This window comes from Melospiza melodia, chromosome Z, assembly GCF_035770615.1.
Source record: "Melospiza melodia melodia isolate bMelMel2 chromosome Z, bMelMel2.pri, whole genome shotgun sequence".
NCBI lineage: Eukaryota > Metazoa > Chordata > Aves > Passeriformes > Passerellidae > Melospiza > Melospiza melodia.
The window spans coordinates 36,027,606-36,051,072 of record NC_086226.1 but is presented as its reverse complement, the minus strand read 5'-3'; the positions used below and the strand labels follow the sequence as shown (position 1 = coordinate 36,051,072).

Sequence of the window (23,467 nt, the reverse complement as noted above, 5' to 3'; positions counted from 1 at the left end):
ACATTATAAAACATCTATTTTACAACAAAACTGTACTAATGACTTACCTGCAATCCCTGCACTGAAGACAACAATGTAAGTGCAAGATGGAGGGATGAACTTGGGTGCAGCTTTCCAAGTTGCCTTCCTGAAACTCCACACCAATGGATGGAATTAGTATTGCACATTTCTAAAACCAGATCCATAGTCCTTTCACTGCTAGAGGAAATAAAAAAACAAGAATAAACCTGTGGGCTTTTTTAAGCATTCAAAGACTGAAGACATCTAAAAGGTTGATTATTATTCATGTTACTACTAATCAAGATTCATAAATAATTATAAGGTGGCAAGCAGTATTTATTGTGATGCACAGTAATTCAGCTGCAGACAGGTCTCTTTGACACAAGCATCCTGTTATGGGTTTAGCAATACTGGATAACACAATACTTGGATGGACTACAAGCTTTTCATGAGAAGTAGCTGCAGGACAGATACATGCTTTAGTCTCTGGGCTCAACTTCTATTTAGAATTACTTCATTTAAATGTCATTCTTGCAACCCTAAAATGAGTTGTGATTTAAGTATGAGGTACAATCGTAAATAATATTGCAAACAGATGCATGGAATTTCTCTGCAGAATTTTGGCCTATCACCCATTTCAGTACCATATTAACAGATCATGATATAAGATTTTTAGTTGTAGTTGTTTACTTGAAATTTTTTTTAGTCTCTGTGTTTCAAGTAGTTTTGTGTTGCCACAAATCATAGTAAAGACCAGGTTTAAGTAGTTTCAGGAGGAAGTATGGAAACATAAAACAAAACCAGCCACAACTCACCCACTCAGGAAAAAGTAAGAGAATCACATGACATTGTTACCTGCAATTTGTTATTTTACATGTAATGTCAAAAGGTTCTTCCAAATTTACAGTATCTGGTATTGTCTCCAATGAAAGCCTTACATCACCGTAACCAGGAGCCTGGGAAGGAACAAGAATGTGTATTCTCAGATATTGGATAGGGAAATTGAAGTTTTTACTGAAGTTTTCATTTCCTAGAAGACGCGTGAAGTAAGACAAACCTGCAGAAAGAAGATCAACTGTGCTTTTGATTAGTATGGAAATCACAACAGTTCCCCAACTGATGAACACCTTCTTCACAGGTTTAACAATTCATCAGATAAGGATGATCTTTATTATTACATTTTCAGGAGAGTTTAAATCCTTAAAATTTGAATAGCCATGTACAGTTCCTGAGAATGTCAGTTTTAATCTAAGGCCTCTGTTAGGTAGATAACAGATCTGTGCAGACACCACCAGTAAAACTTCCCTACATTCCATCCTAAGAAACATTCCCACTATTCCATCCTAAGAAAACCCACCATTATTCCATCCTAAGAAACAAGAGAAACTGCTATTTCGGTCCTCTCTGCCTCTGCCAAAATAATTAATTGTCATCAGTTAGAAAGTCACACAAAATGAACACTTGTCAATTATCCATGAGCTAAACACATCTCATATGGTCTACCAATAAACTTATAGTAAATAACTTAGTACCAACCAGGGCTGATTCAAATAGTTGCCCGCAGATCACAAAGCATGTTTAGATTTTCAATCTCCACAAATGATAGATAATGAGGGAAAAATAGGGGGAAAATCTGTCCTGCCTTCCGAGGCTTAGTTATTGTATATGTTTCAATTCTGCTAATAAAGGAATGTTGTAGTGAAAGTTATATTTACAGTGTGATTGAAAGATATTTCCAAAGCAGTCCAGAAAGTCAGTGATTGACAGGCTAGGAACAGGTTTTAGTCACATCAAGTTTGCTACTGACTAATGACAGATGACATTTCAGAAAGAATATTAAACTGGACATTAGAGTAAGCAAAGGGATGTCAAACCAATGGGGACTTAGATTAGTCAAGCAATATGCACTTGGAACCTTGCATGAAAGAGAAGTAATTATTCAGCACTGGAAAAATGCAGATATATTCAACTGTATTAGGTGAATGGAGGAATTGACTGGAACAATTATACGTATGATGCTAAACAACAGATAGTTTTCCATTAACATCAGGCTCTTCTTTAACCAGATACACATTAAGAAAAAAAAAAAACAAACACAAACCTACAATAAAAACAGTATTTTAGAGAATAAACTTAGCATCAACTGACCAAATCAAAACAGGATCAGAGTAGATGAGACCTATACCACACCATATCTGTTCAACTCAAAAATGAGACACCTCCAAGAACTCATAGTTGGAGGCGAAAGCATTGAAGTAACAATAAGAGGAGTAACAGGTTTTATCCAGAACTGAGGTAATTGCTCAGGTTATGGAATCAACTAGACAATTTCCCACTTGTGCTACTCAAGAATGATGCTCTTTAACTTCAGACTGGTTCTAGTGTGGTTCTGTATTGAATGCCTGTGAGCATGTGGAGCCTTTTGGCATGTTGTGGACACCTGCCTGGTTCATTGTCTCCAAAGAGACTGTAGTTGTGAATTATAACACCAAGCCGCATTCAAACAAACAAACAAACAAAAAACACTCTCAAAAAACCCAATGAAGAAAACAACCAAACGAACAAATTATGGTATGTGGATACTTGTTTCAAAGTATTTCTGTATTCCCGATCTGACCTGTAACTAGGTCAGTTCCCTAAATTTTCCTCCCATTCCAAACCATGACACTTAGGTAAATAGGTAATAGTAGAGGTAAAATTCTGGGCCTTGGTGGGATGCAATGGTTATAGTGCTGGCAAATGGATTAAGAGGAAAATGAGTAAGGGTGAGGTCAAGAAATTAAATAATCTGATAGCACTTACAAAATGAGGGGAGAAAAGAGGGAGTTACACTGCAACTCAGAAGAGAAAAAAACCAACTACCTGCTGCTTTTCTAAAGACAGATGTTCAAAGTTCACAACATAGCATTTTTCTGTTAATCACAAGGTACAAACTTATGCATGACCGAAACTAATCCTGGAGCGTTGAAGTGTGTGCTTCACATGCAAATCTCAAAAGTTCAAATAAAAGAGAGGCAGAGTGTGGAGGGACAGAATGTAAGAGAATAATGCAGAAGGCAATCTCACCCTTGAGGAGTTGCAGCTGTATTAATCACCAAAGATTAGGAACAGGCTTGCCCTTAATAGGCCACAGCTGTGCCCAATAAATAAGAAGACGAGTGCTACAAGAGAGTGGGTTAGCTGGTTGAGGACAGAGTTGGAGTTTGTTGACTGTACTGTGAAGAAGAAGGTGTCAGTGCGGCAAGGAGATGACCATGAGAAATCACTGAGAAGGTATAGAAGATTGCAATACTATGACAACAACAGAGTGAGACAATATTGATTTGGGGAGGGAAAAGCAATGAGAGAAAAGATCAATTGAAAATGAAACCATTTATTGTTAAAAATAAGCAACAAGTTTCAAAGTAACAAGAGGAACTAAGTTTAAGGAAAAGGGCAGTTTCTAATTTTATGGGTTTATACACACATTCAACACCTCAATTAAAAATCAAGACACATTTCAGTGACTTAGTTACTTTTCAGTCACTTTCTTGTGAATTTCCAGGATCTAAGTTTGCTTGCCTAGTTCCAAGTCAGTGTGACTTGCCCACAGAACTGCTCAATGTACTAGCAGCTGGGGACTGGGGCAAAGACTGTAAACTTAGACTGAGATTCAACTGTCAAAGTTTTTTTAACTACCCTTCTGTATCTCTCTCACCATCCTCAAGTGAGAAGATGCAAACCAGGTTTAAGCATTAGATGACTGTGGAGCTGACATAAGCAAGATAGTAATTACAAGTCAAAATTCAAGAACAATTTATAAATCAACTAGAATAGGACAGACTCAATAAAAACTGTGAATGTGAAAGATACATAACATTATCCATAAAAAAATGTTACTCCAATCTAAAATATCTGTATGAACGTGGGAGCAACTTCCATATCAAGAGTGGCACATTTAAAGAGGTTCTTTTGTCAGTCTGTTGCCAAATGGTATCCAAGCAGTTAATTTTACTCTAACAAATGTAATTTGCTACACTGGTTACTAGATTCTGACAAAGTTCTCACTCCATTAACTTATTCACACTTCACTGAAGAAATATATGAAATAACTCTCCAATACCTATAGAAAAGTGTGAATAAAAAATGAGTCTTAGAAAGTAAGCAGCTTGTCCTTTTCCAAGTCACTACTAAAACTGTTAATTGAGTTTCCTTAAAAATGTCAAGTAAAATTAAAACCTAAATTAAACTTACCATTCTTTGGAGCTGGCTAGTTTGTAGCCTTCCTCGTTCACCCAGATTAGTTTTCCATACAATGTCTAATTTACCAATCACTGTTACACCTTTTATTACTCCAGCTTTCTCTGCAAATTCTTGCTTTGGTTTTAGACAGTATAAGTATTGACGTGTATCCATAGGTTGCAAGTAAGTCCTTGCACCAAATGTGGACTCACTGAAATGAAAAAAAAATTAGGTCTTAATTTAAACAGATAGTCTGAAGATTGAGAACCCAACTTTTTTCCCCCATCCGCCACAAGTTTTATTGTGTATGCATAGTTTGATAATGGTAAAACACATAGAATATTTTTTGTTTTCACAACAGAAAAGATTTCTAGAAAATATGTAGCACCAAGGACCATGGAGAAATAAAATTACCTCTTCTTCTCAGCCAGAGAGAGGAATAGCATAGTACTTCTCTCTGCTACATTATAATTAATTATATGCCATCTTAGCATTTAAACAAAAATGATGGTCATTTTTCTTCTGCTATTTGTTTTCCCTCACAGTAAATCTCAATGTCATGAAACTAAGATTCCTGTTCAGGAGAAAAACCATTACAGTGGATGCAAACACTTGGTAAAACAAAGCTTCATTATTCTGCAGGTGAATCCTTCAACAGGCAAGGAGAAGACAGAATTTTCGCTTCAGCCCCTACTGCTGAAGCACTGAACCATCACCTCCAAAAACCCAAGCAACTGCAAGGCACAAACAGCCAAAGTTAACTTCACAAGATCTTGTATCCACTGTAGTCAGTTATTATGGTGTTTAACAAAATTAAATTATTTTATTCCAGCAGGAAAAATTTTTATACTCTATGACTACATGAGGGTGTACCACTGATCCACTCTGAGTGGTGTCTTGATATATCATGATTAGAACAACTGAAAACAATAAGCAGTTTACTGTTCAGGAGGCAAGGATTAGTCAGATGAGTCCTGTAAGGCTAAGTATGTACACAAAGGTCAGGTCAAAACCACATCTGAGGTAAATTTTACATAGGAGATACTGAAATAATAGTATGTTTTCATGTTATGTCATCATCGTTACAATTTATTTGAGCATTACGCATGATACTTCTCTATTAAGTAGAATTATAGATTTTTAAGAATAGTTTCTATACAAAGAAAACAGTAACAAATTTTCCAGTTGAACACAGGATAGGATTTTGAACTTTTTATGCAAGCAAAGACATACAATCCTCCTATTATAGACAAATGACTAATACTTGTATCTCTTGAAATATTAATATGAAGCATTTCAAAATCAAATTTCCTGAATGTAAGCATACCTTTCCCCTGCTGTGTTAACTGTGTTCAGTTCTGCAACATTGTACATCATAGATGGCTCTAAAGAAACCTTCTCCATAAACATTGGAGAGGTAGTGATATTCTGAATTTGAGCTTCCAGAAAGACTTCATCTGTCTGAAAAAAATCAAAAGTTCCAGTTCATGAAAATATGATTAGTGTTACTAAAAAGAATAGGCAGTCCTATTGTTAAAAAAAGTCACACATGTTTAGTTCATGCCTGCAAATCAAATCAATTAATGCAAGAAAAAACCTTAATCCCAGTAACAATAGGAGCAAAAGTGTTAGTCAACAGATATCTTGCCAAACAATGGATGTGGGATAATTTTGCTGTGTTCTAGCTATTGCTTATTTGTAATGCATTAAATCACCACTTCCCAAGACTTTCATCAACTTAATAGCAACTCAAGCTTTTATCCAAATTATTTTAAAAATGGAATAAATAGTAAGGAATTGCAGTGCACAAGAACATGCCAAGCCAGATCACTAGTGCATCAAGCTGTATAAAAAAATTAAAGTAAATGTGTGTGTTTTTCTTTAACTGAAGTAAAACAGTTCAGGTACATGCTCTGAGCTTTTATTATTAAATACCAGCATTCTAGCTAAAATGCAAAATCCAGCCCCTTCTCTCACTCAGCTGCATCATGCCAAAGGTTACCAATATAGTATGCATCCAACAATTTAACTGGTGCTCTACCTTCAGAACATCTGAAGCTAATGCCTCAAGGTGGTATTGAAGGACAAATTCTAGTACAAAAATGAAAGCTATAGACTGTTAAACTTCTGAAGATCAAGTTTAACAGTCTATAGCTGTTAAACTTCATCTTCAGAAGTTTAGAGAAGCTTTTGCCTCACTAGAGAAGCTTTTGCCTCACTTCTTTTGTGGAATTGCAGACTAGTGAAGTCACTTTCCATGTCTAAAAATCTCAGGATAGAATAATAATGGAAGACTCAGTCTATTAGAGATACAAGTCCCCAGAAAAGTGAAAACGATAATTAAAGAAGTGCCAGTTAAAAAAAGGGAGATACCAAATTTGCATTTACAACAGTCACTGATTCAGGCCATTGGATTTAGTGATTCTTCTATGTCCCTTCACTAAATTAGGGACCTAGAAGAATAAACTAAATAAACTAAAATAGTTCATTCTACAGATTCAGATTGAGGCAGTTTGAGTATTTCATTATGATAAATTTTAAGAAAGCATTTTGTGGGGAAGGTGAAACAAAACTTAAGAGTTTCTTTTTGATCACTGTAAATGAATTATTCTTTATACAAATGGAGTCCTGCTTGTAAATTACAAAATAAAAGTGTGACAAAATAGCCAAAATATGTTTAGTCTCAAAAAATTGTGTTAGAAGGAGAAATACAGAATGGTTGTGTAACTTTTTATATTGCCTTATAAACAAATTAAATACAAAGCAGCATCTATACAGTAATGAAAACTGTGCAACCTCAACAGGTTTCAGAAACACTTCATGCTTGTAGGAACTGGAAATAACCCGAACTAAAACATGGCTCTCAGTAATCATTACTACTACTGCCTGACTGCCACTTGAATTGATACCATTTATATCCCATAAATCCATTGCTCAAAGTTTCCGTTTACCCAAATTTTAGTAGTTTTCAAAACAGCAACCATAGGCAGAAGTTTAAAAAAGCTAATTTGAAAGGGAAAAGAAAAAACAAGCAGCATAATGAAAAAGCAAGTTAGTTTTGTGTTATTCCTAATTTGGTTTAGTATTACATTTTTATAAAAAAAACAAACTTGTCAAAATAGGCAGTATATTTTAGTACAAGGCACGCCTTTAAGTGAAATCATTCTGCAGATGTAACTAAGTAACTCAATCAACTGTTACATGCAGTTAAAATTGTGAAGTGCAGTTCCAACTAGCCAAAGGAAGGAAGAACATCCAACTGCTGCTCTCTCCTCAAACCCACTGTCTCCAACCAGATGTGAAAAGTTTTCTCACAGCTTACACAAGCAGTGCTGTAGTGAAACCGACATTTCCATGGGTCAAAACCAGAAACATTTTAGAAGGAAATAAATTCTTTTTTCAAATAATATATATATAATAAAATTATCTTGAGGTATTTTATTGGAGGACACCCACAAGAATCTGGAGGTATCAAGTTCTAGTTTCAACAATGGGTATTAAAGAAAGAGCTAACCATTTAAATGATTAGCTGCACATATAAAGACAAGAACACATCCCTTTATGACACGCAGAATAAACGTTGCTTTTCCATTATGTTTGTAAAGAATGTCAATAACGAGCACAGAGATAGTTAAGCAATTAAAAAAGCATACATATTTATAAAAAAATAAATAAAAATTACCACAGAACTGAGGTCACTCTAATGGGAAAATAAAAAAAAGAACACATTAGAGAAATTAGGGTTAAATGTTAAAGAAAAAGGAGGCTAACTTCCAAACAAAATGCATTTCTGCATTTTTTTGCACCATTTAAACAAGATAGCATTAGTAAGACAGAAACAAATAAAAATGGATGCAAACAAAGATGACAACTACATTTCTAATAACTTATATGGTTACATGATTTACTAGCTTTGCTTCAGAACCAATCCAAAGTAGAGCTTAAGGCACACAAGTCACAGACAAGATATGGTAGAATAAACTGACTCAAAAAAAAAGAGAGTTAGTTTTTTGAGTAAGTTTAAAGTTTGTCCTGAATTTCAATCCATGCAATGGGTTGTACATGAAATGGAAAAACAGTCCTTGTCAAGTTATAGATAATTTTAAGTATCCTCATATATAATGTCTCAAAAATAATGTGGTAATGTGTCTTAGAAAAGCCACTATGTTGCAAGTTATAACAAAATTTGGCATAATATCAAGAAAAACTCTTTTTAGAATATTCATCAATCCAAAAACCCAACTTCAATTGCAAACTTTGTTGTCTACCTCCCTGTGCATGCCTGCAGGAACAAACCTTTTATAGTGCCTTTTTTCAAGGCACATTAAAGTCAGTGAGAGAGTAATTCAGTCCCGGGATTGCAGCAGGTTAGGGCAACAGGGCATGTGTTCTGTGCATAAATTTCAGTGATCAACTTCATTTGGGTGCTATTGCAATATAAGCAATAAGCAAGAAGATTAAGGTTCAGCATCATTCCTTGTCTTAGAAGAAATTAAATTATGGATTATCATTAATCTATTAATAGAAATAAATTTTAGTAACAGACATTATGAATAGACAGCATCACATCCGTAATTTTAATGATAAAATAAGTTTAACTGGTTAGTCAACCTTTAGAGATCTTTAGTTAACTAATAACTGACATGTACCGTTTTTTTCTCCCCTGGTCTCAAGGACAATAGTCAGGATAAATTTTGTGGTGCTTTCACAGCAATGTAGCATCACACACAACAGCAAACCATACTTATTTCTAGGTATTTCGAAGTTAATTGAATTCCATGGTCACAAGACATAGCGACACTTTATATACTTTCAGAAATTAGACAGGAGTGCTACTATACCAGTTTGCTAGGCAAATGGAAATTGCTCATTTAATATCATCCAAAATAATTTTAAATTTTTTTTTCAATAAATTGAATGGGTAAGATGGTAATGGGAGTTGCATAAATTCATAACCAAGAAGAACAAAAGGTATCAAAGAGCCTCTTAAAAATTCTATAGTGGAAGAGAAAAAACGCAAAAAAACCTCCAAAACCCAAACCCACATGTACCAGCTCAAAGAGCAAAGCTTCTCATAGATTTTTACCATGAAAAATTGGTAGCTAATTAAGAGTTAAATAAGACCCTTATCAAGACTGGTCAGTATAACTACTATGAAAACCATAAAAAAAATTATCTATGTAAAAAGTTTGCCCAGAATTACCTTAGAGAAGTGCTTCATCACAAACTTTACACATGAAGTATAAAGAGACAGGACCATTTAAGATATCAGTCCCCCTTTTCCCTACCACATACTTTACAGCTGAAACAATAATATAATCCACACACTAAATAAGAGATATATTTTGCTCCCAGAGAAATTACTTCATTTCTTAGAATTGTTTTTCTTCTTAAATCACAGCAGAAGAAATTTCCAGACATTCTCACTTAGATAATAGTAGCTCTATAAAGGGCTCAGCCAGCGCTATGTGTTTATGCTCCAATCCTGCTCAGGTACCTCACACCTGGTCAATGTACAGTTTGAAACCTGTGGCCTAAAGATATGTACCAAATTCTTCCCATAAAGAGACAAAGGCAGACATGTAAGTATGTCCAAATAAATATGCAAGACATAGATAAGGTCATTTAGTTTAGAAGCACTTTGTGTAACTGTCACAAGCCAAAACTTAAATTACTGAACTGAAGGGTCATAGTTACATAGGGAAGATCTAAATTTAAGTAATTTAAATTTAAATTTTCCCCACTCTGATAAACTGTCATCTCCTTTATGAACAATTAATCTCTCTTACAGTAAGTACTCTATTGGCCTAAACGTACAAGCAATAACTGAAAGTATTTGAGTACACGAGAAACTGGAATATATGCAAAATTGTTAGTCAATTACATTAAGATCCTGACATCTCTTTTGCCCTTCATCAAAAGCCTATCTATTTTTAAACTATGCAATATATATCTATGACTGTTTTTCCATTAGAACTGATCAATTTTCTCAGAAAGGTGTACTTACAATGCTCTTTGAATTTAATCTAAGTAACAAACCCAGCATGCCTAAACAGACCTGAATATACACAGTTCTCACCTCTGCATTGTAGAATTTGGTTTTCACATCTAGTGGTTTAAGAACCTGAATGAAATGGAAAAAAAAAGACAGATTGACAATTGGTTTTTCAGACATCTTTGGCACAGCCTCTTTTGAAGTACCAGGTTCTCTTACTAAAAAGTGTTATTTTTCTTTTTGATCTTACACATAGCAGGTGCATATATGACAGAATCACTCAAGAGTATATCCTAGCTTCTTCTTATTTATGCACACTTGACTGCTTTCCTACTAAGCAGTCTCCTCATACTGAAAACAAGTAATTCTCCACCCAAGCACTGACCTCATGTAAAACTGCCCAAATCCAGTGCTCTAAGTAGATCTGTGTGTTTAAAATAACACTATATCCATCCTTGGTCCTGCATTTGCTTTCAGCTGTGAGCAAGAACTATTTAACATTTACAAGTCTTTCAGAGTTTTGTAACAAAAGTTACTGAGGGCTTCTCTAAACATAAATGAAGCAGAGAACTATCCATTTGCTTAGCTTTCTTAGCCTTCACTTCCGCCTTGAAAATGGAATGGTTTCAAGAAATTAAAGAAAATAATAATATAATAATATATAAATTAATAAATCATATTCATCTCATGAGATTCAATCAGTAAAAGATGAAAAATCAATGATATAAAATATGATTACAAAGTGTTGGTTCTTAATGCTTGAATTTTGTGCATAAAGCTACTGCAGTTCACACATTCAAATACGAAGCATATATAAAGTGATGTAACTGAAAGAAATAATCTTCTATCATACTTGCAAGAAACCAAATTTAAATTCTGTTTCTGGAGACACTTGTTTCTCATTACAAAGGGAAACTGTTTTTGTTTGCATATCATGCATCCTGAGAGACCTCTAATGTTCCAAGCTGTCAACAAATTTTTTAGCACTGAAGAATTCAAGATCAAAAAGTTGTCTTCACAGATATTTCACCATTTTAAAATGCATAAAGTTCAAATCTTTCAAGTATTCATAATTATCTTTCTCTAGTCAAAAAAATGAATAAAAAAATTTAATTTAGGTCTTTGTTGAAAGATGATTTTTTCTGTCAAGTACATTTCTTCAGTGAGCTTATAAATTTCCCAACATGCTGAATTTTTTCTCTCTTCTGGTAAACAGTCTTTCCATTTATTGCAGTAAATTTCAATTGGAATTCCAGTAAAATACAAAAAAATATTGTGAGGTTCAAAACCACCCAATCCTAGAAGGAATCATTTCTTATCCATGAAAACATAATCCTGTTAATTACTTAGAGAAAGCTTTGGAACAGAACGGCACTATCAATCAGTATAAAACTACATATATTGGTTTAAAAAAGAAGCTGATTCAAACCAAGTAACACCAGTTCAGCTTAAAAGATGCTGGAAAATGTAACTGAAAAATGTGAGAATCTGTAAAAGAGTATTTTTTTTATTATAAAATAGCTACTGACATCTCAATCACTAGCAGCCATGAATTTCTGTTGTAAAGACACAGTTCACTTTTCTGTAAAACTCCTTTTTGTTCATTCTCAGGTTTCCTACTGGTGTCTCTATGTCAAATTTAAAAACTAACAGCCAAAATTCTCAGTGCAATGCTTTTCTCATAATGGATTAGAGTATTTATAAGGAAGTGTATGTATACTTATGCTACAATCTTTGAAAGGAGGGCTTCACATTTGAAACCTAGCTACAAATGTTCTGACAATTCAGTTGCCTGTGCTGAGTTCAGCTGAAAACCATGGCAATTAAACATGCATGCAGAAGCCCCAAAAATCTGCACAAATAAGTTTGCATACAAAATCCAAAGGAAACAAATCTTGTATGAAGTTCTGACAAGAACATTAGGGAACAGAGAAAAGATGAGATATGAAGCTTGCACATGCATGTGCAGGCAATCATAGAAAGCCTAGCAGGGACAGAGAAACAGAACACTCAACAAAGGAAAAGAATGGAGAAATGGAAAGGGAAGTAATGTTGTATGGAAAGCATGACAAAACACACAAAGATGAAAATTAACCTCAATAAAGATGAAGAAACTCTAGAGATGCTAGTTTCAGAGAGAGGGCAACACAAAAATTTATATGGAACCTAGGATTGTCAGGATATACCTTTGATTAATCAATACCTGGCATTTCAAGGCCCACGACTACTAACAGCACTCAACTGTTCTTTCTAAAACATGGCAATTTAACCTTCTAAAGACTGAAATTATTTTTTTTCTGAAATATCTAGATAAATACTAGAAAATAGTGAAATGCAATTACCCCATAGTGTCATAGAATATCCTGAGTCAGAAGATAACCACAAGGACATCAAGTCCAACCTCCAGGAATATATGCCTGACAGCATTGTCCAAATGCTTCATGAAAACCGTCAGGCTTTGCACTGTGACCACTTCCCTAGGCAGACTGTTCTGGTGTCCAATAGCCCTCCGGGTGAAGAACCTTCTCCTAGTATCCAACCCAAACCTCCCCTGAAACAGATTTAGGATGAAACTATATGCTGCTCCTGCATTAGCAGATGCTCTGTCAGAGTATCTAAAAATGTATTCAGTCAAGCATGTCATGTAATCCTCCATCCCATGAAGATTAGTCCACCAATATCCAAGTCTCAATATATTTCTCTAAAAAATTAAACATCCATGAAATACACATTAGTCTCTTTCTTGCCAGAACCAGCCCACAGATTAGTTTCTTCCTTTCCTCAGTCACTCTTACTGCAAGTCTTGATACTTGTCTGATGGAAGAACAGGTTTAAATTCTGTCGGTATCAGATATAACACAATAGACTTCTTTCCTTAAATTCCTCTAAAATCCAAACTATTTAATTCCAGTTTAATATGGTTACACACACCAAAAGAAAAAACACAATTTTACAATACAAGCTCAATGACTGGATGTATCAAAGCCAGAACGACCAATACTTGTTCTGTTTAAAAACAGTCATGGAACTGTCTGCTATAAAAAGGGACTATTTAAGAGCACATCTTTTTCTCAATAAATTAGTAAAAATTATTAGATGCAATATTTATTAGTTCTGAGATGTTTAACTGTGTGGTAATTGGAAAACACCAGTTTGTGTGAAGTTTGAAGCGGTGGCTCTTAATGGTTCACTTTGAAAAGGGAACAGATTTTTGGTACATAAAAGTGCTTATGAAGTATCAAATGTTTTAAAATGTGTCTTCTAGACTCACACACTTATTAAAAGTAGAGTAAAATACTTCACGAAATACCTGAAATTTGAAGAACTTTCTGAAGTACATCTTCTCTCCAGTCTGCGTAGTATAACTAACTGCACAAACTAAGCTGAAAAAAACAAATTTAAAAAAAAAGCTGTGTTACTTTAAATCTTGTACTGTTTCAAAAGCAGAATAGCATGCATACACTCCAGTTTCATTTAAGCTCATTTACTAATAGAAAAAGTTAAAATTTTACATGTGTGTTCCTATCTCTTTCACTTCATGATGGATCACGTCATCAATGCAACAGTCAGGTTTAAGTTCTGCCACTGCAGCACTAGAAGCTGAAAGATTCAAACGCTGAGAACTTGTCTGAAGATCAGCCTGGGAACGGAAAAACAAAGCATAAGTTAGAACTACATCTGTTTAACCTGTGTTAAAGAAAAGTAACTTATGTTATAAAGTACAAGGTCTTACTGTGCATTGTGTACCCTACATGCTTTCACAGATATTGTAAGAGCTCAGTTGGTCAGAACAACACCAAGGCTGTAGGTTCGATCCTTGTGTGGGCTACTGACTTAAGAGTTGGACTTATCCTTGTGGGTACCTTCCAACTCAGAATATTCTGTGATATTCTTGACTCAGACACCTTCTGGGACATATATTATGAGATACTTACAAAGCTAAAGACAAGCTGTAAAAAAGCTATATATAAATAGTCCAGTCCTTTACCATACAGCTTAAAAAATTGCTATTTCTACATTGAGTTACACAATGACTTCTGTAATTTTTACTCTGCTTTATTTTTCAGTAAACACAAAACCCCAACTCTCTAGAAAATAATTAATACAATATACAGATCAGTGTATGCTTCACAGGGAATTGAAGATCTCATTGAAAGTGAAGGCAAGTGAATGTAACTCCATTTTTTAGCTGTGGAAGTTTTGCTACACCAATTGTTCAGAGAAGTTTTAAATAGAAGGGTGTATGTCCAAAGAAGGTCAATGGAGGTGGGGGTGTTTAGTCAGGCAAGAAAGGCTCAGGAGAGGGACTTTACTGCTCTCTGCAACTACATGAAAGAAGACTATAGCCAGCTGTGAGCTGATCTCTTCTCAGAAGTAACAAACAATTGGAGCAAGAGGAAATGGCCTCAAGTTGCACCAGGGGAGGTTTAGATTGGATAGCAGAAACAATTTCTTCACGAAAAGGGTTGTCAAGCATTGAATAGGCTGCCTAGGGAAGTGGCTGAGCCACCATCTCTGCAGGGGACTGTGCAGATGTGGAACTTAGGGACACAGTTTAGCAGTGGACTTGGCAATGCTGGGTTAACACTTCCACTTGGTCACCTCAGAGGTTTTTTGCCAACCTAAACACTATGATTCTGTAATAAATCCATTTTTTCACACAATCCTAGTTTTCCTTTTTAATCTTTGAAGAATTCTATAATAATTGCTAATATTATGCAATTATTAGAGAATTATAATTCTATTACAATAATTCTATTCTTACTCTTTCCAATTTCCAGGTATATTTTCTAGATTGGAAAAAGGGACATATCTTTCCTAAAGTCTATGTATTAGCATCAAACATACAATATATTGTCAGAGAATATATTAATTGTGTTTTATTTTTTAATAAATATTTTATAAGTGGATTTTTCTTCACTTACCTTCACAAGTATGTCCTTGACAACTTGATTGCTATCATTGTGCACACTAATGTAACTACTGAATGTCTCTCCCAGAAATATATTTCTGTATTTCAGGCAAAAAAAATTAAAAAAAGATTTTTTAGTAACAGTTATTAAAAACCAGAACATTTCACTGAAACATTTTTAAGTTCACACACATACACATTTGCCAGATCAAATTGCAGAAGACAACTGGTATTTGCATACCCATACTTCTGAAATCATCCTTCTAAGACAAACAGTTTTAAAAGAGAACAAATCAGAATTTTTTCTAGCTAAAAGCCCAGCAGGAATAAGAAGATGGATTTCAGTACCCACAAAAATCACAGCAGTAAACTCTGTTAGTATAACACATGATTTATAGTAGTGCATTATCTTAGAAATTCACACACGGTTGCAAATCTCTTTCAACTTTCAATGCATATAAGGTTCAGTCAGGCTACAGACAAGAAACATCAGGCAGAATATACATATATATTTATAAATCGAGCCACATATTATTTTTTAAATGACTGAATATCTTGTTGCAAAACAACGGTACTCAAAGAGAAAGAGAAGTATCAATCCTAAACCAAATTAATCCTAAACCTTGCATATTACAGTTAGAATCATTTATTCTTACCCAAAATTTTGAGGCAAAGTCAGCATTTCTCCTAACATCAAAGTTTCAGCCCCCTTTACAGTAGAAGGGTCATCTTTCATGAGCTGGTTAAATAGATTACCTGTAAAAATATCAAGTTCCTATTAATTAAGTATTTGCTAAGTGCCAAGTTTTGTCTACATTTAAATTAGGCACGTAATCACTTACTCGGATGTAGTTTATTTTAGATACATTTCTTTTACAATAAACTTGTTTAGAGATGAAACATTTATCCATAAGCCTGTTGGTAAGTTATAACTTAACTTCAAGACACTTGTGTCCAATAATTTACTCAGTATATACACACTGAAGTGCACAATCCATTGCTCAAATTAACACTGAATTTTGAGAAAAATTCCATCTAAACCACATCACATAACAAAAGTAATCAACCTCACTTACTTTCTTCCCCTGTTTGCTTTTTTATTTCTACACAACCCTCCTTCTTGAATCTCTCCTTTGACTCTCTTATACTTGACTTCAAGACTTCAACTATTTCTGAGAGATAACCCAGGGATTTCCAATTCATGACAGCACACCAAGCATAATGCACCTCAAAAACAGTGATTATTGCAAGATTGTTTTTCCACAGAACATTCATGTGTTGGTTCTAACCATCAGGGCCTTTTTGCCAAATTAAAAAAATATATATAGTAATGCCAAGCTTTCTCCACTTACACATTTCTCTCACAAAAATGCATTTCAGTGTGTATATCAATTGCTCAGACTTTGAGGTCATGTGTTGGTTTGAGTATCATCACCAATCTTTCAGAGATACAAGTCAAGAGCTATATGCACCTTGGTACTTTCCCTTAACTATTACCAAATCTTAAGTATATTGCTGTTTCAAGTAAGAGTCTATGGGAGGTCATGACTCCTCCAAGTGTTAGATGGTCACACTATATGTAAAACACACATAATAATCAGTCAGTAGAAAAGACTTACCTGGCAAATCTCTTTCTTCACAAGTCACTGGAATATTAGTGAACAAGGTAGGTTTGGTTAGCCTCATCACTGCAAGAATAAAAAAAAAAACAAAAAGAAAAATTGGTCAATTAAACAACTATTTTTAATTTTGTTTTTCAACTTCCACAAGAAAAACAAAAACCACCCAACAAATCACTACCACCAAATAAGTCCCAGATTCAAAAAGAATCACATGGCCTTTCGCAATACAAAAAAAACCTCCCTGCTATTCTAAGATCCAAGAATGTCATTGCTTCTTCTTGCTTTCTATCCTGGTGAACTAACCTACTCATCTTCTGCTTTCAATTTCATATGCTAGAGGTCTTACACTTGCTACAGCATTAAGTGCTTTGTGGTCTTCAGAAGTGTGTCCGTTTCATTTGTTTGTAGACTTTTCCAGCTTAAGTGCCTATCCTGTGATCCTTGCTGCCCTAGAATGGGACGTGACGACTCATACGGACCCTTTTAGTCAAACACCAGTCTATTAGAAATTGCCTTTACATCTCAATCTATAGCACTTTCACAAGGTAGAGTAACAATACTAAAAGCCCTCATTATTTATACCACTGCTTTTTTTCTAAGTCACAAACTTTAACTTCAAACCAGTAAAACCAGCACAAAAACCTCATGAAAATATAACAAAGCTATTTTGTTGATACTGACAAAATCAAAATCATTAATATTTTCCTATTAAAAACCTGCTACTTCCAGAAAGTGGTGTTTTAAAAGGCTATTTTAACTCACACTCAAAATTATATTATTTTCACTTAAATGACAGATTTAAGGTGCTACTACTTAAAAGAATTTCTCCCTCTTCAAATTTACCAAAGGCCCTAAACTTACATATAGCTTATCATGAAGGCATTCATTTAAAACAAAATTAAGCATTTGTAATCTTGTGTTACTCTGAATATGTAAAAACCGTTAGGGCTTTTTTCTTTGAAACTCAACAAACATAACACCAACTAAAACTAAAAAATAAACCAAAAGGATTTCTCTTGATTGCAACAAGTTAATCAATACTTTTGCACTGACACAGTTATGGTGGGTTTATTTTTATTGTACTTTTGTACAGCTATTGTATCCAGACAGCATTCACTGTTCCCAGTGGTGGAAAGTATTCAATTACTTTGACAGACATTTGGGTACAGTGGCTCGTCTTGGTTCACAAGAACTTATGCTACCATACAGCAGACCTATGCAAATTAGCACTGACAAAAAGAATTCTCACTTTTCACATGAAAGAGAGGATACATTCTCTTTGCTATGGTGACCTTTGAAGACTTAGAACCACGAGGTATATTAAACAAAACCCAAGCTATATAAAATAGAGTAAATAGTGAACCACATTCAACATTGAAAATGACAAAGAAAAGATACTGAATTACACATGCTTATGAATTAAGCATTCCTCAAAGCGAACAAAATGAGAGCCTGGATTTCAGCTTGTATCCTGGTGCTAACCAAGACTGCAGTAGTTCTGCAGAGCAATCAAACATGGTGTTCACTCTTACAAGACCTCAGTTACCAGCTGAGGTGCTCACAGGTAGCAGCGCATCTACCATTGTTCACATACGAGCCAACCCAAAGCAGCACAAAGCTGGCACCTACAGTGACAACAATCTCTCCTTCTGTTTAGTAAAATGTTTGTTTAGCACTTTTGTCGGTATATCAAATTAATCTAGTGAGACTGTATTACTGGCATGATCAAATTTTATTAAAATTCATACTATGCCTGTATAACTAGTATTTGCTGTTTCTAAAGGAAAAGTTAAGTCATGTTTCAGAAAATAAATATATCACAGAATGAAGTCAAAACAAACTATGATAGATATATTATCATATTTATTAGAAGTACTAAATTATTGTTAGAAAATGTATCATCTCTTCCAAGATCCTAGATACAAAATACATTAAATAGAACTCAGACCACACTGCATTTTATTTCATTTTATCTTCAAAAATGCTGATGCACAAAGTTTAGTTACGATTAATGTTGAGCTCAGAAATATACTGTCAGCAAAAAAATTGACTACATAGGCTTTAAAGCTCATAACAACCCTCAGCTATACTGCAGTTAAAATGCAGTCTTGACAGCATTTTGCATCAGTTTTGCTAAGTAGTCATATTAAATGTCACAAACATCTCAAACATAAATATAAGACATCTACAAATGTAAAATTCAGTCAAAGTTTGAAAATACATGTCAGGGACTCAAATGGAGAAATTTTTATCTTAAAAATTGTAATGCCTACAATAAAATATAATTATCCAACACAAGGATGTTATAAGAATGTTAAGTCTGAGGGGGATTCACTTTTTTTTTTACAGAGAGATCCCTGTTATGCTTATGCACACTTTGGTGTGAGCGGCAATAATGACAATCTAATAATCTACAAATGCTGTTTTCCCCCTTTTCCAGATGCTACAGACCTTGACCTCCAGCTACATCAAAACTATCTAGAATTAGTAGGAGTGCAAATGCGTAACCTTGCAGTCATATTGATCCCAGTTTAACTTCTCTACTGACCCTCCAAAGTTTCAAATGAGCAGGGACGGCATGACCTTGGAACACTTCATTCTTTTAGAAGACAAAAAGTCATCCTGAACTCTGCTTTTTATGACCATAAAAGGCATTCAAATTCTCAAAGAAAAAGAGGTTTCAGATGGATGTCTCATTTTTTAATTTCCTCACTTTTACCTGGAAGCTAGTGTTTTCTTGTTCCCAAATATAATTAGAGACAAAAGAACAGAAACAACAGGAAAAGAAATTATCAAAGGCATAAAGCAGCAATTACTAAGTTGTTCGTTATTTTTCAGCCCACGGCTTCCATCACTAATACTTCTGTGAAAATATAGCTAACATTACTAAGACAGTGCATATATCCCACATAAAGTAACTTTGTATTTCATGGGAGGGATATGCCATCATTAAAAAAACTCACAGACTACTTTCAGGAGATAATCAGATCTTGAAAATCTTAACGTCAGTTACAGCTATTATAGCAATTATTACAACACACTTAAAAACATCCTTCCTTCTCCTAATTCCAATGAAGCAGAGAGGACATACTTTGTTTAATTGAAAGCATTAATTTTATTATCTGATATAGCTTGCCACAATAGTTTGGAATTTTTACTTCAGACCACCAAGGTAGAGAAAAGCTATAAAACAAAGTACTAAGCCAAAGAGAAACTTACTAATCTTAACAGAACTATAAGTCTTGAGGCAAAACAAAGTTAAAGAAATACATCATTATAGTTAGAAAACCATAGCAAAGTAACATAAGTATTCTTACTGTTAATTTATCAGTTATTCTAATGTCTATACATTCTAAAGTGTTTTAAAACTTTAGTATTTCTGACAGTAATGTTATTATTAAATTACATCTGAAGTTATAAACTAAATATAATTCCATATTTATGTACAAGTAAATTCATTTTATCTGTAAGGCTCAGCTTTTCCCTGAGAATATTTCTAACATATTCACAGTATAATATATCACAGAAAATCCATATCTGTCCCACAGATCTTTGGATAGTAGCATTGCAAGATGGCAATTCATTCTGTTTAATGAGTCTATTCAATTTTACCCATATGTCCTCCAAATTCTGGTTTTTACAAAGAGACTGTTCAATTGTCCACTTGGCTCTACAAAATGCATGCAGCTTTAGTCTTTCCAAACTATTCTGCAGTTCTTGAGATAAAGGATGAATCTTCTCTCTGAGTTTAGCTCTAGGGAGAGAGACACTCCAAGACCTTTTCAATTTCTGTTTTCCATTAGGTGGTGGTTCTCCTTGACAGTCCAAGTTAATTGCTCTGTGAACAGCCTGTGCTCTGATTGAAGTCGGACCATGTTTCATGCTAGAGTGAAACTCAAGGAGACTTTTTGTGCAGTCATAATCAGGAGATCCTGTAACATATTCTGAAGGTGTAGAAAGCTGTTTCAATTCTTCCACTTCCTCACAAGAAATAACAGGTGCCTGCCTTATTGGTTTGAGGGGAAGTCTGTGTAAATCATTTGGAAACCAGGGTGCAAATCTTGGTAACTGGCGAATGGGAAACTCCTTCACTGCTGCTTCTGCAAATTTCTGCAGTTTTGTTAGATCTCTCTGATGTGGTCGATAGTGCAAGACCACTTCCATGCTTGAACAGAAGGAATCCAGTGATTCTTAGGAAAACAGTCTCTTTGATTCTTGTATCTAGACTGAAACATCTTATTTACAAGAATTTCCTTGCCCCTTGATGCATAGATCAGTGGAAAACAGGACCTAAAGCAGAAGTATTATAAAACAATGAGATACTACCATATTAAGACAAACATTGCTAGGATATTTTTCAAGAAATAGGTAGTAAAAATACATGAGATATATATCAGAACATTCCATTTTATCTAGCCTGAACATTAGTGGCTGTATTCCATCATTACCAGTGTAACTTCAGTACACTAAACATTATCCACATGCTCACTGCTTACTCAAAACAGTCCTTTTCCAAGAGAACTATTTTACTGTCACCATCCCTCATACTTGCCATCCATCGCTATTCTGTCATATTGTCGTGATGCATGCTAAAAGACACACAATTACTTCTGCCTATTTTCTCAAATTTAGCAGACAATTTTTTAAAGTGTTTTACTCCTCTATATCAGCACTTTTAGCAGAGGCACATAAAGTAACTAGAAAACATATATGTTACAGAAACCCTTCCCAAAATAGTGCCAACTGATACAGTAATTTTTAAGGTGAAAAGTTAAAAGGGAAGTGTTCTAGGCAAATTAAAGGTGCCTGCTTTCATTTTGTATCAGAACTACACATTTTTAGCCTCAAAGCTTCCAAGCATTACACGCAACTAAGCTTTAATTCTTAAGAAACTGATAATTTCTTAATTTATTAGACTTTTGCTTAATAAGCAACTTATTAAGTTGTCAAAGTCTTTATATTTCCATACAAAGATGATATTAAATTCAGAAGCATGGTGAAGGGAGAACTACACTATTATGAAGCATACGTAAAACATGCACAGTGTTGCTCTCCTATTTCCTATCCTTCTCCCCCTTTCCTCGTGCACCCACAAAAATTTTGCAATCATTTCACAATCCCGAATGGAGAGCAGTAACACAGATGATATTAAAATAACAAAATCTAGGATTGCCACTGTCAAGATTTTATTTAATACAGTCACAATGCAAATAAATCCCCATATCTTCCCCACTTCTACAAAAACTACAACCTGGATTAAATTCAATACAAAACTAAGGATGGCACTGGTTTCTTATAAAAGCAAAATGATCCACCATAAAGCTTTTTACTTTGAATTAATTACTACCAAAACACATTTGAGAGCTGCTGATCTTTCACGTTCTCATGTTTTTTGCCCTTATTGCATGTGTGTATATGTACATGAAAAGAGCTTGTTGGGCTTTGATTTATGATTAACAGATTTTACCAGCACATGGAGACATCATTAAAAACTTTGTCCAGGAGAGTTTTAAAACGAGAAGATGGTCTCTGAAATCACTCATACCTGCACTACTTTATCCACCTGGGCAGTCTCAGTGATCTAGAATGCTTGCAGAGGTGAGATTCTAACAGCTCTCCATTATATGTACATAACCAGCAGCATTTATGATTCAGAAATGATCAAATTCTTCACAGGGCTCTCTTGATATCTACATTAATTTTGGAGGCATGCAAGTGACCTACACAATTGTATTTTCACTCTGTGATCCCTGAATCAAGGAGGTAAGCCTCGCAATTGCACATTAAGCATGAAGTGAAAAGGGCAATAGCCATCCTAAGAGAACCAACTGTGCTGGAAAAGACGTCTGAGATCATAGAATCAGCGTAAAACCGAACACCATCAAGCGCCACGTCCACGTTCCTTAAATACTTTCCAGGACGGTGACTCCACTACGTCCCTGGGCAGCCCATGCCAGTGTCTGATCACCCTTCCTGCAAAGGAAGCCCTCCTAACGCACAACCTAAACCTCCCCTCACCCGGTTTAACACTGTGTCCTCTCGTCCTGAAAAACAAACAAACAAGAGGCAGCAGGAGAACTGGAAAGGAAATTATGGCTGAACATTTTCTTTGAAGCCTTATGCAAAGCACTGACACAGCCGGGCAGCCGCGTTGAGCCCCTCACGCCAGGTGCACACCCTGCGGTGAGCGCAGCACGGCAGAGCGCTACCTTGTGCCCTCGGGCACGGCAGAGCACCCCTCAGCGCTCCTTTGTGCTTTCGGGCACGGCAGAGCAGCCCTCAGCGCTGCCTTGTACCCTCGGGCATCGAGCGCCGCGGCCCCTGAGCGCCGGGCCGCTCCCCGCTCCACCTCCTTCTAAACCGGGGGAGAACCACCCTCGGCTGCGGATCAGACACGCAGTTTCACCACTGAATCGGGGCCGGGAGGGTGGCAACCGGTGGGGCCGCGCTGTTGGTACCTTTCAGAGCCAGCAAATGCTCCTGCTTGGGCTGGTTGACGTCCATGGCCTTCACCCCGCAGGATGGCCGGCGGAGCGGAAGGCGCCACGCACACTGCGGCGGTGGCAAGCACGGCCGTCCCAGGCTGCAGCGCGGCGGAAGGGACTACAGCCCCCAGGGTTCCCTGGGCGGTCTGGGTGCGGCACGGCTGCCTCCTCCGCCGGCCAGTGCTCCTGTGGAGCACGCTGGGAGTCGTAGTTTTTTGTACATCACTAGTTT

General features: G+C 35.6%; 2 protein-coding genes across 5 annotated transcripts in view; both read right to left on the bottom strand.

Moving 5' to 3' along the window:
• The window catches only part of TRAPPC13 (trafficking protein particle complex subunit 13), a 26,517-nt gene extending 3,198 nt beyond the window's left edge, over positions 1–23,319 (bottom strand). The window contains exons 1-12 of one of the 4 annotated variants that reach the window (XM_063180621.1): positions 23,209–23,319; positions 16,748–16,816; positions 15,785–15,884; positions 15,142–15,226; positions 13,729–13,856; positions 13,527–13,599; positions 10,301–10,345; positions 7,904–7,921; positions 5,549–5,682; positions 4,234–4,432; positions 856–956; positions 48–198 (exon numbers count right to left, since the gene is read on the bottom strand). In XM_063180621.1, the coding sequence (XP_063036691.1) occupies positions 48–198; positions 856–956; positions 4,234–4,432; positions 5,549–5,682; positions 7,904–7,921; positions 10,301–10,345; positions 13,527–13,599; positions 13,729–13,856; positions 15,142–15,226; positions 15,785–15,884; positions 16,748–16,816; positions 23,209–23,254 (1,149 nt within the window). In that variant the 5' untranslated portion in view covers positions 23,255–23,319. The remainder of the gene's footprint in view (positions 1–47; positions 199–855; positions 957–4,233; positions 4,433–5,548; positions 5,683–7,903; positions 7,922–10,300; positions 10,346–13,526; positions 13,600–13,728; positions 13,857–15,141; positions 15,227–15,784; positions 15,885–16,747; positions 16,817–23,208) is intronic. The other 3 variants (XM_063180622.1, XM_063180623.1, XM_063180624.1) reach the window with 3 other exon arrangements.
• SHLD3 (shieldin complex subunit 3) lies at positions 19,842–23,340 on the bottom strand. The gene is made up of 2 exons (XM_063180628.1): positions 23,209–23,340; positions 19,842–21,040 (listed from the first exon to the last, which is right to left on the bottom strand). Exon 2 carries the CDS (start codon positions 20,912–20,914, stop codon positions 20,165–20,167), a length of 750 nt encoding a protein of 249 aa, XP_063036698.1. The 5' UTR covers positions 20,915–21,040; positions 23,209–23,340; the 3' UTR covers positions 19,842–20,164.
• Between the last annotated feature and the right edge of the window lie 127 nt (positions 23,341–23,467).